Raw genomic sequence first — 18299 nt, 5'->3', positions numbered from 1 at the left:
TCACATTTCGTGAGTGGAAAATGAGGGCTTGAGAGCTAGGCTGCCTGGGAGTGGGGGTGTGAGTACCGCTGGCAGGTGGGGTTTATCGGTAGCCATTCTCCCAGTGATTGTCCCGGTGGAAGAGAGCAAGGAGGAAGAGGAGAGCCGCGGGGTCATTGAGCGGGATAGCACACTGTTACAGCTTACATTGAAATTGCCTCCGCTCTGCTTGCTGTCACACACAGCCCTGCCTCCTCCTAACCCTGTGCCTGTGATAGAAAGAACATATCCCAGCATTGGACCCACATTCTGCCTATCACAGGCCCAGGGTCAGGAGGAGGCGGGGCTGTGTGCGACAGCGATCAGAGCGAAGGCAGTTTCATGTAAGTTGTAACAGTGTGCTATCCGCTCTGTGACCCTGGGTCTCCTCTTCCTCCAGTCATGATCTGGCCACCCTCTCTATTCCTCCTTCCTCCTGGTGAGGCTGCAATGTTGGACACAGTGAGGCTGCAATGTTGGACACAGTGAGGCTGCAATGTTGGACACAGTGAGGCTGCAATGTTGGGCACAGTGAGGCTGCAATGTTGGGCACAGGTGAGGCTGTGCTGAGGGGAACTGATAAAGTTGTTGTTAATATCTATTTTTGTAACTTAATTCTGTATAAAACATTTACATGTCATTTCATGAAATCATTTAGGAGGGTGTGATTAGGGGCAGAATTAGGGGCGGAGCAAGGTAGGGGTTGGGCGGGGCAACTGGGGGCGAGTAACCCTTTGAGGCCTGGCTAGTAGCTCATATTTTATTTATTATAGTTGGTGCTTTTACACGTTGCATTACTCTAGTAGTCAGGAATGAAGAAAATAAAAAAGACAATTCTTTTTTTTCTATTTTACAGTTTCTTTTTTATATTTTTTATACTGTATTTATTTATTTTAGGTTGATTTATATTATTATTATTATACCAATATTATATATTATTAACTTATTTATTATAGTTATTTGTGCTTCTGCACATTATATTACTCTATAGAACAAGGCTCTGTTCATATTAGGTGATTTGGAATCACAAGCAGAATCGCAGCAGTTTTGTCCACGATTCCAAATCGCAACAAAATGTGCAACTGTTGCCCGACAATCGTGGCAAAATTCAAGTTTAAAAATCACGCTAAGCTTGGGAGCAAAAGGGAGCAGGAGCTGGGTGACAAACATGCACAGGGCAGCCCATTGAAGTGACTGGACTGTCCCTATGCACAACACATTGAAACATGTGTAAACTGCTCTTTTAAAATCGCAATTGGGAACGCTGGTTCCAGCAACGTGATAACAGTGCCCAACAAATCCTTCTTTAAATTGAAGATTTTTTTTTTTTCAAAGCAGCAACTGTCAGATGCATTGTCCCACTGGGAATTTTTTTTACAGCCTTAAACAAACTGTGTTAGGCAAGAAGGGCTAATTTCAGAGTACTAATTGGTCTGCACAAGCTCTGAGGTTGGTAAATCCGCTCCCAGATGGGAAAGAGATCTTATCTATAAAGCCATCACAACAGCTAAACCAGTGCTGCTTGCTGCACAGAGAAAGCCAGGCAGAGCTGTGAAAAGACACACAACTTTTCCAAAGTCTCACCATGTGTGTCTGATGGCAGCTCTTCTAACCTAGAGACTTCACAGGGGTCAGAGAGGCAATGTCAACTGCAACTGCGAATAGCACCTCACTGTAGTGGCATACTATGAGGAATTTCAGCTCTTGAGCGCCACCCTTTGGGCCCCTTCTGCTAATTTTGTGTTAGATTCTATGTGTTTGTACTTTCGACTTTTGTGTGATGGATTTGTGTATTGACCATACGAAAATCAGACATCAAACCATTGTCCGCTGAAAATTTACTAGCCTGTCGTCCAACATTTGTTGGCAGAAAATTGGACAACAGTTGTCAAAAGCAGCGTACTAACGGTAAGAGTTTAGGACAACAGTCTGTCAACAGACAATCCCCTGTCAACAATCGTACCGTGTGTGTACGAGGCTTTAGATTGCAACCAAGACTTACCTCACTACTAACAGGAACCAGTTATACAGCACAGGCACAGCTATGACGAGAAGCCACCGATAATACCATTTTCCTGCAGGGTCAACCACAAAGCGTTCAGATAACTTCGCCCTGTGATGAAAAGAAAAACACATGTTGACCCTTGACGACTCATCCAGAAGATCATAAAAGAACCCAGAACAACATCTAAAGAACTGTAGGCCTCACTTGTTTCAGGTAAGGTCAGTGTTCATGATTCAACAGTAAAAAAGGGGCCGGGCAAAAATGGCATCCATGGGACAGTTGCAAGGCCAAAGCCACTGCTGATCAAAAAGAACACAAAGGCTCGTCTCACATTTGCCGAAAAAAACATCTTGATAATCCAAAATACTTTTGGGCAAATATTCTGTGGACTGATGAGACAAATGTTTAACTTTTTGGAAGGTGTGCATCCCCTTACATCTGGCATAAAATGAACTCAGCATTTCATAAAGAGAACATCATACCAACAGTCAGACATAGTGGGGGTAGTGTGATGGCCTGGGGCTGCTTCGCAGTTTCAGGACCTGGACGATTTGCCATAATTGATGGAAACATACCAGAAAATTATGAAGAAGAATGTCTGGCCATCAGTTCATGAGCACAAGCTCAAGCACACTTGGATTTTGCAAGAGGACAATGAGAAGCACACATGCAAGTCCACCTCTTAATGGCTCAAACAAACCAAAATGAAGGTTTTGGAGTGGCCTAGTCAAAGTCCGGACTTAAATTCGATTGAGAGGCTGTGGCATGACCTTAAACAGGGCCGTTCATGCTAGAAAACCCTCCAATGTGGCTGAATTAAAACAATTCTGCAAATAAGAGTGGGCCAAAATTCCCCCACAACGATGTGAAAGACTCACTTCCAGTCATCGCAAACGCTTCATTGCAGTTGTTAGCGCCAAGGGTGGCACAACCAGTTATTAGGTTTAGGGGGGCAATTACTTTTTCACACAGGGTCAGGCAGATTTGGACAGCTTTTTTCCCCCTTATTAAATTAAAATATAATGTAAAAACTGAATTTTGTAATTACTTGGGTTATCTTTGTATAATATTAAAATTAGTTTGATGGTCTGAATCATTTAAGTGTGACAAATATACAAAAAAAATCTGCACTGTACATACAGTATTTTTGTCTTACTTAGGGGTTGTCTTGGTTTCTTCTTTTTTGTCCTGCGTTTGTTTCTCCTTTCCGGTATTTGCTTCTGCTGCTTGCGCTTCAGGTCCACGGAATCGGTCCAGAAATGAATCGGGCCTTTGATCTTGATCACGTAGGCTTCTGTGGGCCCATTCTCGCAAGACCACCACTAGACGCACTATCCTAAGAAGGTTATATAAAATATTATATTTTTTTACTTTTTGCTATAAAGCTGGATTTACACCTTTGCATTTTTGCACTTAAGGTCACAGGTGTGAGTTTTAGTGAGTTGATCGATATTTGAAGAGACCTAGGTAAGTAGCGTTGCTCTGGTAATAAACATGCACTTGTATATATTGAAGTTGTTATATATTTAAAATAAAGAATTATGTATGTGATATATGATCTAACTAACCGTTGCTGTAATCACTATATGTATATGTTTTTTTCAATAGAATGATCTAATTGGACAGCATGCCCTGAAGAAGCCCGACCTATGAGTGAAACATGTTGGGAACTCCATTTTATAGTGCTGTATCCATAAAATCTTGTTGATTTGTGCTTGCCAATTGTTATGTTTTAAAAAAAATAATTATTTTGCACTTTAAAATATCTTATACATTATAGTTGATACTATTTCAAATAATTTTGCACCTTACAAATCCCAATCCCTCCTCATAAATCAAGCTAGATAACTAGACTATTAGGATGGCACCACAAAGAGAACTCAAGGGGAACATTTTCTCTTTATGCAATGGCAAAACATTTCCCCTTGGCCAGCGTTAACTTTTCTTTAACCGCTTCAGCCCGGGAAGGATTTACCCCCTTCCTGACCAAAGCACTTTTTGTGATTCGGCACTGCGTCGCTTTAACTGACAATTGCGCGGTCGTGCGACGTGGCTCCCAAACAAAATTGAAGTCCTTTTTTTTCCCACAAATAGAGTGTTCTTTTGGTGGTATTTGATCACCTCTGCGCTTTTTATTTTTTGCGTTATAAACAAAAAAAGAGCGACAATTTTGAAAAAAAATCATTCTTTTTTCATTTTTTGCTATAATAAATTTCCCCCAAAAATATATAAAAAAATAATTTTTTTTCCTCAGTTTAGGCCGATACGTATTTTTTGACATATTTTTGTTTAAAAAATAAATTAAAAAAAATAAAAATCGCAATGAGCGCTTGATTCGTTTGCGCAAAAGTTATAGCGTCTACAAAATAGGGGATCGTTTTATGCCATTTTTATTAATAATTTTTTTTTTACTAGTAATGGCGGCGATCAGCGATTTTTATCGTGACTGTGACATTATGGCGGACACATCAGACAATTTTGCACACATTTTTGGGACCATTGGCATTAATACAGCGATCAATGCTAAAAAATTGTATTAATTACTGTAAAAATTGTCACTAGCAGTGAAGGGGTTAACCTCTAGGTGGCGCTGTAGGGGTTGAGTGTGTCCTAAGTGATTCTAACTGTGGGGGGGGGGGGGGGGGCTGTGTGTGACATGGCACTGATCACCACTCCAGATTACAGGGAAGAACGGGGAGATGCTTGTTTACATCAACATTTCCCCATTCTTCCTCACCGTGAGACGATCGCGGGTATCCCACGGGGGTATCACAAGCCTTCTATTGAAAAAACTGTTTAAGATCATTTATCACATACATAATTCTTTATTTTAAATACATAACAACTTCAATATATACATGTGCATGTTTATTACCAGGGCAACGCTACGTACCTAGGCCTCTTGAAATATTGATCAACTCACTAAAAAGGTCACAGGTGTGAGTTTTAGTGAGTTGATCAATATTTCAAGAGACCTAGGTAAGTAGTGTTGCCCTGGTAATAAACATGCACACGTATATATTGAAGTTGTTATGTATTTAAAATAAAGAATTATGTATGTGATATATGATCTTAAACTAACCGTTGCTGTAATCACTATATGTATATGTTTTTTTCAATAGAAGGCTTGTACCTCAGCATGCCCTGAAAAAGCCAGACATATGGGTGAAACATGTTGGGAACTCCATTTTATAGTGCTGTATCCATAAAATCTTGTTGGTTTGTACTTGCCAATTGTTATGTTTTAACAATTTTTTTATTTTGCTCTTTAAAATAAAAAAAAATTCTTATACATTATAGTTGATACTATTTCAAATAACATACATTGTGCACATACATATTCTACATTTTTATAACCTATTTTTACCTGGGGCGCAATAGTCTCGTTTGAAGGGGAACCTACATAGTGTTAGATCTTCTTGGATCTTCTTGCATTCCCAGGATCCCTCAGAAGGGGCCTGTGACATCAACCATGCCTAGGCATCCTGGAAGGGAAGTGTGGCCATGGGCTGACAACAGGAAGCTACGTTGTGCATCAGCATGCCTGTCTGTATTTCCCCAGCAGTGTACACAAGGGTGAAAATGCTAACTCTGCAGGAAGTGACAAGGACACAGCATTTGTGGCAGGGTCGTCGGGTATTATTCCATGGCTTTGGGATGGGGTCAGGGTACCATAGTGGGGGGACTGGCATAGGATAACTGTTACTGATGACTCCAAGTATATCCTGTATTGCCCAGTATTCACAATATAAGAGGAGTAACCGTTGAAAATTCTCAACAGGAATAGGATTGGTAAGTAATGAGATGACATTGGAATGGGCAAAGAAAAAATAGAGAATAAAAATAAAATGTAAATTAAAAATGAAATAAAAAAAAAAGTATTCCTATTCCTGTTGAGAATTTTCAACGGTTACTGTTACCAATTTATCACCATTGACCGCATTTTCTTCAGCGCCTCCATGTTTTAGATATTTTTATAAATTTGTTTAATAGGTATGTACAAACGAAGGCCATGGTGGCCCCTATATGTAGATTTTGTATCTTAATTTTGGTGTCTCCATATTGGGGTGCTCTCTTTATGGAATCACCCCAATGTGGATTCTATTGAATTTATTTCTTTTTCTCTTTAGATTTTTTTAGTCTCTACGATTGCCTTTCGTGCCCCCTATAGCTACACTAAGGTGGTTAGTGGGTGATTGCCATTTACGTGATTTGCACCTAGCCTGCTTTTTTCGTGGGGTGACCCTGGGGTAGGTATTCGGCCTTACGCGAGCAATTTTGATGCTTTTCTTGGTGGTGGGTTTGGATGGTTTTCGATATGCTCAGGTTTGGGTGGTCGCCTATTTTTTCATGCAGCTTTCTATTATAGGTCTTTAATTAAATATTTTTTATGTGTTTTTTCTTTTGTAGAATCGTTGTCTCTCCTTAGTGATCATATTTTATTTCCCCTGAGGAAGCCATTCTTATGGCGAAACATGTAGGGAAAGACTGATCGGACAGCACTTTAAGGCTTTTACCTTCTTGGCCCAACATATTATAAATTCTGTGCTTCCTGGAAACTGGAGAGAATACAATTACTTTGATATTAATCTCTTCTATTTATGTAAATGGTGGTATTTTGTGCTATTTTCTTTAGAATTTAATAAATTTTGTAAAAAAAAAAAATCCTTTTAAATATTTACTGTTTGTCAATTTTAATTGAAGCACCATGATAATCACGTTCTTTCTCTTTAAATTATTGCTTTTGTTGTAACTAATTTTCTTGGAACAGGTGCTGTATCTACAATGGTCCCCTTGCCACAATTTCCACAAACCAATTTTCTCATCCCATTTTAACCACTTGCTTACTGGGCACTTAAACCCCCCTCCTGCCAGACCAATTTTCAGCTTTCAGCGCTGATGCACTTTGAATGACAATTGCGCGGCCATATAACACTGTACCCAAATAACATTTTTATAATTTTTTTCCCACAAATAGAGCTTTCTTTTGGTGGTATTTAATTACAGCTGGGAGTTTTATTTTTTGCTAAACAAACAAAAAAAGATGCAAAATATATTTTTTTCTTTTCTTAGTTTGTTATAAAATGTTGCAAACAGGTCATTTTTCTCCTTCATTGAAATGCGCTGATGAGGCGGCACTGGTGGGAACTGATAGGCTGCACTGGTGGGCACTGATAGGCTGCACTGGTGGGCACCGCTAGGCACAGATAAGGCAGTACTGATGGGCACAGATAAGACGGCACTGATGGGCAAAGATGGGCACAGATAAGATGGCACTGATGGGTGGCATGGATGGGTGGCACGGATGGGTGGCACTAAGGGGCACTGATAGGTACCACTGATAGATGGGACTGATGGGCACTGATAGGTGGCACTGATAGGTGGCACTGCTGGGCACTGATGGGCGGCACTCATGGGCACTGGTAGATGACACTGATGGGCACGGATATGTGGCACTGGGGTGCAGCACTGTTGTTGAGGCAGATTGTGGGCACTGATAGGTGGCACTGTGGGCACTGATAGGGGGCACTTTTTTATTATATAGGTGGCACTGGCAGGGGGCAAGTGGGCACTGATAAGCTGGCCGTGATCGGGTCTGATGTCCTGATCACGGCCGCCGGTGATGGGCTTTTTTTTTTCTCCTTGCGCTGTCAGCGCGAGGAGGAAAAATAGGCGATTACCGGCTCTGTTGTGTCACATGATCAGCTGTCATTGGCTGACAGCTGATCACGTGGTAAGGGGTCGGGATCGACCCCTTGCTCCGATCTGTGATCAGGCGAGTCTCATAGACTCGCTGATCACAGAGCGCGCCGCGTGTGCCCCTCAGGGGGGCACGCAGGCCGCTCATGCACGGGACGACGTCAATAGACGTTGTCCCGGCAAAGCAGGTCCGCGCTGTAGCCGTCATTCGGCTATAGCACGGATCTCTAGTGGTTAACAGTAAAAGAACAAGAAAGGGCACGCTGGACTTTTAAGGTTCCAAGAATTAAAGTAAAAACAATCAATTTAGAAAAAAAAATATACATTTTATTTAAACAATTCTTTAAAACCACAGTAAACATTTGCAAGGAGCTCGTGTCATTTCTTTTAACATGCACAACCACTTCTTACTCTACATGTTTCGCTCGGATGAGCTTCCTCAGGAGTTTTTTTGGAAGTGTCACATGAAGTAAAAATATACTATAAGAGAAACAACAATTGTACATTGATTATGCTTAAAAATCGCCACAAATAAAATCGCAAGGCCTGTCGATGAAACATGCCTATATACATACAGAGCTCTCTCTTTGATTACAAAAGGTGTTCTGACTTTATAAACACAGTGTGAATTACAATCAATACTCCTTGAATACAAGCATCTAGTAGGCACCTATTCTCAGTTCATCATTATGAAAAGTGTAATTTTGTATAATATTTGACTATTATATTACAACAATGTATACAGGCATGTTTTATCGACATGCCTTTGCGATTTTATTTGTAGCCATTTTCAAGCATAATCATTTACAATTGTTGTTTCTCTTATAGTATATTTTTATTTCATGTAACACTTCCAAAAAACTCCTGAGGAAGCTCGTCCGAGCGAAACATGTAAGAAGTGGCTGTGCATGTTAAACAAAATGATATGAGATCCTTGCAAATGTTTATTGAAATTTTAAAGAATTGTTTAAATAACATTTATATTTTTTCTAAATTGATTGTTTACTTTAATTCTTTTTTTTACCTTAAAACTCTTGCCTGCCTTTTCTTCTTCTTTTTCTTCTTTTACTAGGAAAGTGGCTCTTTATTGTCATTTAGACCCAATTGTGTCTCTTCCCATCTAAGACGACTTGGCTTATTCCCTGTTTAGATACAGAGCTACATAAACAAAGCCATGGGTATATATTTGGTATCCTGATGAAGCCAGTAAACAGTGAAACGCGTATAAAACGACTTTCCTGCTCCTTGGCCCAATACGTTGCAGCAATGTGTATTTATATATACACATAGTCCTTAGGAGTTGTGGCAAAGCAGGTTAAGCTCTGTTTCAGGGATATTGACATTGCTGACCTGTTTTTGTGTTGGATAGGTTGTTTGATTGATGTATAAGCGTTTAATGAATAATGCTGGTAATGAAATATGTTTTGTATTTTAATGCTTTGAGAATTCACTCTTTTTGGAGTTGTGTGGTACCTTAAAGTCCTCCTCTTTCTTTTTTGTTCTTCACATATACATTTGAATGTGTGGTGCCATATCAACAAATTCTGCTCCACATTTTCCTATTGTTCTGTACTTGCTGAAAATGTTTTGAGTCTGGAAAAAGAAAAGGGATACAGCCACCACATTTAAGGACTGGTAAGCTGCAATATATTATACTCTTGTTCTTGAGTTTAGATGGGCTTTAAGTGGGTTGAACATTGAGTTGGCCCACCCTTTGCAGCTCTAGCAGCTTCAACTCTTCTGCAAAGTCTGTCCACAAGGTTTAGGAGTGTGTCTATGGTAATGTTTGATAATTCTTCCAGAATTGTATTCGTGAGGTCAGACACAGATGTTGGACAAGAAGGCCTGGCTTGAAGTCTCTGCTCTATTTCATCCCAAAGGTGTTCTATCAGGTTGATGTCAGGACCAGTCACGTTCCTCTAACCCAAACTCGCTCATCCATGTCTTTATGGACCTTGCTTTGTGCACTGGTGGGCAGTCATGTTGGAACAGGAAGGGGCCATCCCCAAACTGTTCCCACAAAGTTGGGAGCATGAAATTGTCCAAAATGTCTTGGTATGCTGACCCCTTAAGAGTTCCCTTGACCGGTGTTGTGTCGAATACTGTCCCCCATCGGATAGTGTCCGCCGTGAACTGTGCTTGAGCAGTATGGAGGACAAGGAGACCCCGAAGGTCTCCAAAGATGAACAGCGCCTGCGCAATGAGTCCAGGTTCAAGCCCCACCATCCAAGTGGAGTTAGAATAAAAATGAAGCGTGGCGAGCGAAGCGTTGCGAGCAGCCCTGTTACTAAGTGCTACCGTCTGTCCACTTGCATGATGGGACTTCAACCTGGACTCAGGGCAGAAGGTACTAGCAAGTGCATAGGCACCGTTCATCTTCGGAGACTTTCAGAGTCTCCTTGTCCTCCGTACTGCTCAAGCGCTGCGCCTGCGCAGTACGGGGTGGACACTATCAGATGGTGGGACAGTTTTTGGCAGAACACAGGAACCAAGGGGCCAAGCCCAACCCCTGAAAAAAAAAACCCACACCTTCATCCCGCCCTCCACTAAATGATTTTGGCCAGTGCACATAGCAAGGTCCATAAAGACATGGATGAGTGAGTTTTGGGTGGAGAAACTTGACTGGCCTGCAGAGTCTTGATCTTCACCCGATAGAACACGTTTGGAATGAATTAGAGCGGAGACTGTGAGCCAGGCCTTCTCGTCTACATCAGTGCCTGACCTCACAAAATGCGCTTCTGGAAGAATGGTCAAACATTCCCATAGACACGCTCCTAAACCTTGTGGACAGCCTTCACCAGAAGAGTTGAAGTTGTTATAGCTGAAAAGGGTGGCCCAACTCAATGTTGAACCTACGGACTAAGACTGGGATGCCATTAGAGTTCATTTACAGTATGTGTAAAGGCAGACGTTCCAATATTTTTGGTAACATATATATATATATATATATATATATATATACATATATATATTTTTTTCTCTTTTTGGTCACCTCACCATAACATGTCTGGTTGTCTCATTACTGCCGCATTGACAACCCCCCCCCCCCCCAATACGCAGAGCTTATATGTATGTATATTATAATTCCTGTTTCTTACCTGGACAGAGCACCCCTCCCTCTAAAAGATGCCTGTGACACCAAATCACCATTGTCTTGGGAAATAACTCTTTGCAGCTCAGAAGATGTGTCATCGCATACTGATAATGTCCTGAAGGCCATAAAACATAAGACAGCAGATGTAGTGATATTGTTATCAGTTGATAAATACTTTGTACACTAAATTTAAGTTAATAAATAACTAGTTAGGGAAAAGTGTAATTTTATATAAAAAAAATGATATGGCACCATATTAAAGGATTAGTGTGCTTTCACATAGCTGTGGATGCTCGAGAGACCTTCCCAGAAAAGTCGATAAGCACCCGCTGCCTAAGTGTGGTCAGGGACATCAAACATTGCGACAGGAATTGGCCCACCAGGTTCAGATAATAGAGCTTCCCCTGGGGAAATTATCCTTCATGGTATGGAAGAGCCCTGGGGCCATCATAAAAAATAAATACAGAATAATGATTTTGAAAAAAACATTTCTTTTTCTTTCAAACTCAGAGTTTTGACTTTCAAACTCAGAGTTCTGACTTTCAAACTCAGAGTTCTGACTTTCAAACTCAGAGTTCTGACTTTCAAACTCAGAGTTCTGACTTTCAAACTCAGAATTCTGTAAGAATTTTTTTTTTCAAGTTCTGTATTTTGTTTTATGATGGCCCCAGGGCTCTTCCATATCATGGAGCTAGGCAGGCAGCATATTTTTTAACCACATTTTTTTACATTTCTGCTATGGGCCTGTTCATTTTGCAATAACTTGGATATCGATGACGATAACAAAGTGATATACAGTATATTATATCATTTTTTTAGGACATACAATGCCTTCTTTTGGGATTATCATGCAATTGGTAGAACCAAAAAAAAAAAAAAATGTAAAAAAAAAATACTTTTTTTCTACTTTAAAAAATATGACACTAAAAACATAAAAAAAAAATATAGTAAAGGTTAACTATTAACTGTAATGCTACGTACACACGGCCGGACTTTCCGACAGACTAGGTCCGACGGAATCAGTCCGTCGGACATTGTGTGTGGGCTAATCCGATCGTTTTTCATAAAAAAAATCTAAAAAATCAAAAATAAAATTTAAAATCAGATGACCTAAAATTGAACGTTTCAAATCTGTCCTACAGACTCAATTCCTATCAGGAAAACCATTCGTCTGTATGCTGGTCTGACGGACCAAATACAATGCAAGGGCAGCTATTGGCTACTGGCTACTGAACTTCCTTTTTTAGTCCTCACGTTGAAAACAAACGGACTTAATCCATTTGTGTGTGGGCAAGTCCGTTCGTTCTGAAAGTCCGTTGGGACTCTGCCGAAAGTCCGTTGGACCTAGTCTGCCAGAAAGTCCAGTCGTATGTACCTGGCATAAGAAAAATAGAGCTAAACAAATTACCCGGGGGGGGGGGGGGAATAGTAGCTAAGGAGAGAAGGGGGAAGAAGGAGTTAGGCCCCTCTCACACAGATGGACTGATCGGTCAGTTTTTTGACCCTTCATTGTCCTCTATGGAGCGGCAGGTATCAGCGGACATCTGATCCTGTCCGCTAAACACCCGTCCTAGCGGATTGGATTGAATGGCTGCCAGGTCTAAATGGACAAGTAGTCTGAATACATTTGAATGCCCATAGAGGACAGCGGGCTGTGTCTGGGATCAGCGGATGGACTCCCCCCCCCCCCCCCCCCAAGCAGGTGGACTCCACCATGTAAAGGGGCCCTTATTGTGGCTGAATAGAGTATAAAACTAAACTCATCTCTTTGATCTGCAGATGAATGAAGCTGAGTAAATACAAAAGTAACAATGTTATATTGTATCTTTGTGTGTTATGTCTGGACCATATTTATGAACAAGGTGTCAGAAAATCTAGATGGTCCACTCACCTACTGCCACAGTTGTCTGTAGATTCCTGTTCATTTTCACTTGGGGTTATATTGGCTGAGCGCGGGTGTAAGCTGGGGGACGAGTTCTTTTGAAGATTTGTCTGGCCAGTCATCCTCCATGGGAGCGTTCAGAGAACATCAGTACAGGGGGAGAACATCAGTACAGGGGACTGTTGGGAGGTGAATAATGTTCATTTTAATAGTAAAATGTTTTCTTTTGAAACCATTTATAAAATCTCATAATGTTATTTTGGTTATTGATACATGCTATTCAGTTTAATCACAGGAGTTCCTATTCTTGTTTTCCTTGCTACAGAATGCAGTCCCCTTGATATCTTATATTTTTGCTGAATCTTTTCCTTTTCTTTTTAATTTTCCCTGCTCATTTCTCTTTCCTTTCTTTCTCCATTTCCTTTCCTTTCCTTCTTTCTTCTCTTTCCATTCCCTTGCTTTTCCCTTCTCTTTCATTTCCTTTCCTTCTTATATTTTCTTCCACCTTCTTTCCCTTCCATTCTATTTATTTTCCCTTCCATTTTCCTCTCCCTCTCATTCTCTTTCCTCTCTCCTCAAATCCTTTCCTTTTTATCTCCCTTGCATTCATTCCTTCTCCCTTCCTCTCTACCTTTCTTTTTCTTTTCTTTCCTTTCCCGCTTCTCGCTTCTCTCCCCCCCCCCCCCCTCTACCCTCTCTATCTTTTCCTTTCTCCCTTATCTTTCTTTCCATTCCTTCTTCTTGCTCCCTTCTCTTTCTTTCTCCCTTCTCTTTCATTTCCTGTACTTTTCCCTTTCTCCCTTCTTGTTATTTTCCTTCTCCCTTCTCTCTCTTTCCATTTCCATACTCTTTCATTTCGGTCACCCTTCTTGTTCCTTTCCTCTCCTTTTCCCTTCTCTCTTCTTTTTATTTTCCTTCTTCATTTGCTTTCCTTTCCATTCCTTTCCTTTTCCCTTCTCTTTCCTTTCCATTCCTTTCCTTTTCCCTTCTCTTTCCTTTCCTTTCCTTTCCCTTCATTCTCCCTTCTCTCTTCTTTTTAGTTTTCTTCCTTTCCTTCTGCCTTTGCTTGCCTTCTGTCTTCACTTGCCTTTCCTTTCCTTTGTCCTTCTCTCTTCATTTTAGCTTTCTTCTTCCTTTCCTTTTCCCTTCTCTTTCCTTCTCCCCCCCCCCCCCCCGTCCTTCTCCCTCCTCTTTCCTTTTTCTTTCTCCCTTCTCTTTCCTTCTCCCGCCTCTTTCCTTTCCTTTTTCCTTCTCCCTCCTCTTTCCTTTTACTTTTTCCTTCTCCCTTCTCCTTTCTTTTCCTTTCTCCCTCTTTCCTTTTTCCTTCTCCCTCTTCTTTTCTTTCCTTTTCCTTCTGCCTCCTTTTTCCTTCTCCCCGCTCTTTCCTTTTTCCTTCTCTTTCCTTCTCCCTCCTCTTTCCTTTCCTTTTCCTTTTTCATTCTCCCTCCTCTTTCCTTTCCTTTTCCTTATATTTTTTTTCTACCCTCCTTTCCTTCCATTCTATTTATTTTCCCTTCCATTTCCCCCCCTCCCGCCAACTCTTTTTCCTCTCTCCTCAAAATCCCTTCCCTTGTATTCCCCTTACATTCATCATCTTTCCTCTCCCTTTCTTCTCTTTTCCTTTCTTTTCTTCTATTTCCTCCCTCCCTCTCACATCCATTTCCTATTATACATCTTCTCTTTTCTTTCCCTTTTCCCTTGCCTTCTTCCTAAAATAACTTTAAAAAAAAATATTGTTTCATCTTTTGTAGTCAGATGAATAGAAAGTATTCCATATGAAAAATATTCTTGGACAAGGTAACTGTCTTACAGGGGACACATATTTCTTAGATCCCACCTACTACATAAAAACCTCTAATTAACAAAAAAAAAAAAAAACATTGGAAGAAGAAATACTTGCCTTATCCCATATCTATCTACTTCTAATTTAAGCCTAAACATGATAAAATATTGAGAGATGAAAGAAAATAATAAGCCTTGACTTTGAGTGAACTTGCTTAGGTGAGGGAGGTGTGAGGTGACCTTCTCCTGGGATCTCGGCAAAGCTTGAGGAACGTTCTCTTCTGGGATTTGGAATTGTTAGCTTTCCCAGGATCTCCTTGAGAAGGCCCAGCAACTCCACCTTTGCCTAAACTCAAGTGCTGGAAGCTGGGGTGTAAGATGAGGATCTTCAAATTAGTGGTAGATAGACAGACAGTACAAAGATATACGACACAAACTATCATAGATCCCCTTTAAGTGTACATCCCTAATTTCCTAACTTGAGTCCCGGTAGAGTTTGGTTTCATTATTTATGTTGATGGTCTATACAGATACACACACTATATTGTCAAAAGTATTGGGCCACCTGCCTTTACGCACACATGAACTTTAATGGCATCCAGTGGTGGCTGGTGCTCCATATCATATTTTTGTGGGGTGGCAAACAAACCAAGCACCACCACCCTGTTCCATTGATAAGTCAAACCCCCTCCCCCCACGCCAGGCCACCTTACCCCATCTAGGTCTAGGGGCAGCACTTCCTCCTCCTCAGCTTCACAGCGGCTTTACCCTGCATCTCCTCCTCCTCGTGGCCAATACGATCACTTCTCCTTTTGGCCAATTGGGTCTTTAAGAGGAAGTAAACCCTGATGGGTTTTACTTCCTCTTTTGCTCCCTGTATAGCCTGCAAATTAAAAGCATAATGGGCTAGTATGCATCACATACTTACCTGCCAAAGAATCCAGCGATGTCCCCTGTGTAGGTAGCATCCAACTTCAAGCCCCTCTTCCTTCCGGGTTGCAGACTCCGGCTCTGTGATTCGCCGGAGCCACGTGATGTCACTCCCGCGCATGCGCACAGTAATGGCACAGAGTTTGGTTTCTTCACAGCGCATGCGCTGTTCACTTTATTGGTGGACTACAAGTGAAATATCTCCTAAACTGCACACACTTAGGAGATATTTCTACTACCTATAGGTAAGCCTTATTCTAGGCTTACCTATATGTAGAAGTCCCAAAAAAAAGGGTTTACAACCACTTAAGGTCCATTTCCTGATTGGCTGGTAGGAGAATCAGGAAGACAGTAGCGAATATTAATTCGCTATTGTTACACAACTGGGTAGGCTGAGGGCACAGTGATCTGCGCCCCCGAGCCCACCCTTTTTTGAAGCCAATTAGAGACTCAGGCTCTAATCATGTGCTTAAAAATTTTTTTATATTGGAATCCATGCGTACGGTGCCCTGCATGTAAATTAGGGGCCGAGCACAAGGATTAGAGGGATAGTGTGCCTGCGTCTTAGTCCGTAGGGTTCAATACTGAGTTGGCCCACCCTTTGCAGCTATAACAGCCTCAACTGTTCTGGGAAGAATGTCCACAATGTTTAGGAGTGCGTCTATGGGAATGTCTGACCATTCTTCCAGAAGAGCATTTGTGAGGTCAGGCACTGATGTTGGACAAGAAGGCCTGGCTCGCAGTCTCCACTCTAATTTATCTCAAAGGTGTTCTATCAGGTTGATGTCAGGACTCTGTGCAGATCAGTCAAGTTCCTCCAACTCAAACTCGCTCATCCATGTCTTTATGGACCTTGCTTTGTGCACGGGTGCACAGTCATGTTGGAACAGGAAGGGCTCATCCCCAAACTGTTCCCACAAAGTTGAAAGCATGAAATTGTCCAAAATGTCTTGGTATGCCGACGTCTTATGAGTTCCCTTCACTGGAACTAAGGGGCCAAGCCCAATCCCTGAAAAACAACCCCATACCATAATCCCCCTCAACCAACCAGTTCACAAAACAAGGTCCGTAAAGACATGACATATATGAACCTTGATGGGTTTTTTTTAAGACGCCTACAGTTTGATGAATCTCGGGGTTGTGTGACTTCCTGCACAGAGTCCTGACCTCAACCCGATAGAACACCTTTGGGATGAATTACAGCGGAGACTGCAAGCCATGCCTTCTTGCCCAACATCAGTGCCTGACCTCACAAATGTGCTTCTAGAAGAATGGTCAAAGATGCCCATAGACACACTCCTAAACCTTGTGGACATGTGGACAGCCTTCCCAGAAGAGTTGAAGTTGTTATAGCTGCAAAGGGTGGGCCAACTTAATACTGAACCCTACGGACTAAGATTGGGATGTCATAAATGTTCATGTGTGTGTAAAGGCAGGCGTCCTAATACTTTTGGTAATATAGTGTGTGTATGTATATATATATATATATATATATATATATATATATATATATATATATATATATATATATATATATATATATATATATATATATATATATAGATAGATATAAAATCACCCTCCAACAGATGGCAGTGCTGCAGTTTGTATGTTGAAGAAATGTGCGGATGATCACATTGCTGCCTTATGCTGTCCGTGCATGGGTCAGAAAATGATGTATTATTTTCCAGTTGATCTCTTCTATAGTCGACAACCCATTTGATCGATATGCTACACACTGTAAAATGGCTTTAGATCAATAGTTAAGATACAATCTTACAATCACAAATTATTGACTGCATCCTGTTTCCACCAAGTATTCTTCTAATCTGATTGATTGAAATAAGATCGTGTTTATTAACCTAAATACCTCTGTGCTTCCAATCGATGCAAAGCAATTCATTATTTTCCTTGCTGGTTGATCGACATTAATCGATTGGAATAGAAGTTATGGCTATTCGATTGTTTGCAGATCTGATTGTTTTGAAAGCATTACACATTGATTGGATAATAAGATCGAAACATGTATGGCCGCGATTAGTAGGGATGGGCCGAACACCGACCACCCCTCCCCCCCACCCCACCCCACCGGTTCAGATCTCACCAGAACTCTTGAACATCGCAAAAGTTTGAACCCTATCAAAGTCTATGGGACCCGAACCTGAAAAATCAAAAGTGCTTATTTTGAAGGAGTATATGCAAGTTATTGGCCAGAAAAGGGGGTATGGGGGTCCGGGTACATCCCTGGTTGTTTACCAATGCAAAGCATGTTTTTTAAAAAGATTGTTTTTACAGGAGCAGTGGTTTTAATGATGCTTAAAGAGAAACAATAAAAATGAAAAATGTCTCTAAATATCATGCCTGGGGGCCCCCTTAGTCTGCCTGTAAAGTGGCTTATCTGTACCATGTATAAAACCTGCTGACATTTATAAAGAAAAAAAATGACATTTAAAATTGCCAACAATACAAAAATGTAAAAAAAAACAAAAAAAAAACAGAGTCGGGGTCTCCCCCAATCCATACCAGGCATTTGGGAGCTGTAACATGTGTTTGTGATGTTACATTTCTGGCCCTTGCTGTACTATTGTGAATGTAAACCCAATCACTAACATCTCATAGAAGCTTTGAAAAGCAATTTTTCTTTTTTTTTTTTTGCAGCTTTCATTAAAATAATCTCCGGTGATCCTGCCAGAAAGGTTATGTTCAGGCACTTCCTGTTATAGGGTGACAACGCTCTGGTTCCTGTCTCCAAATTGTGCTCTTGCCTTGTCACCCCAGTGATCCTGCCATGAAGATCCTTGTTTAGGTTCTTCCTGATATAGGGTGATAACGCTCTGGTTCCTGCCTTGTCACGCTGGTGATCCTGCCATGAAAGTCTTTTTTTGGGC

At 41.0% G+C, this 18299-nt stretch overlaps 1 protein-coding gene across 3 annotated transcripts in view; it reads right to left on the bottom strand.

Annotated features, from left to right (window-relative positions):
* Positions 1-18299, bottom strand: part of LOC143955574 (cyclic nucleotide-gated channel alpha-2-like) — an 89804-nt gene that overhangs the window by 28328 nt on the left and 43177 nt on the right. For all 3 annotated transcript variants that reach the window (XM_077465764.1, XM_077465687.1, XM_077465839.1), the window contains exons 2-5: positions 12709-12878; positions 10822-10932; positions 3180-3359; positions 2021-2131 (exon numbers count right to left, since the gene is read on the bottom strand). In XM_077465764.1, coding sequence (XP_077321890.1) covers positions 2021-2131; positions 3180-3359; positions 10822-10932; positions 12709-12821 — 515 coding nt within the window. In that variant the 5' untranslated portion in view covers positions 12822-12878. The remainder of the gene's footprint in view (positions 1-2020; positions 2132-3179; positions 3360-10821; positions 10933-12708; positions 12879-18299) is intronic.

This window comes from Lithobates pipiens, unplaced genomic scaffold (genome assembly GCF_037356315.1).
Source record: "Lithobates pipiens isolate NorthernLeopardFrog02 unplaced genomic scaffold, aLitPip1_a1.2 Scaffold_1, whole genome shotgun sequence".
NCBI lineage: Eukaryota > Metazoa > Chordata > Amphibia > Anura > Ranidae > Lithobates > Lithobates pipiens.
This window is presented reverse-complemented; position numbering and strand designations above follow the sequence as displayed.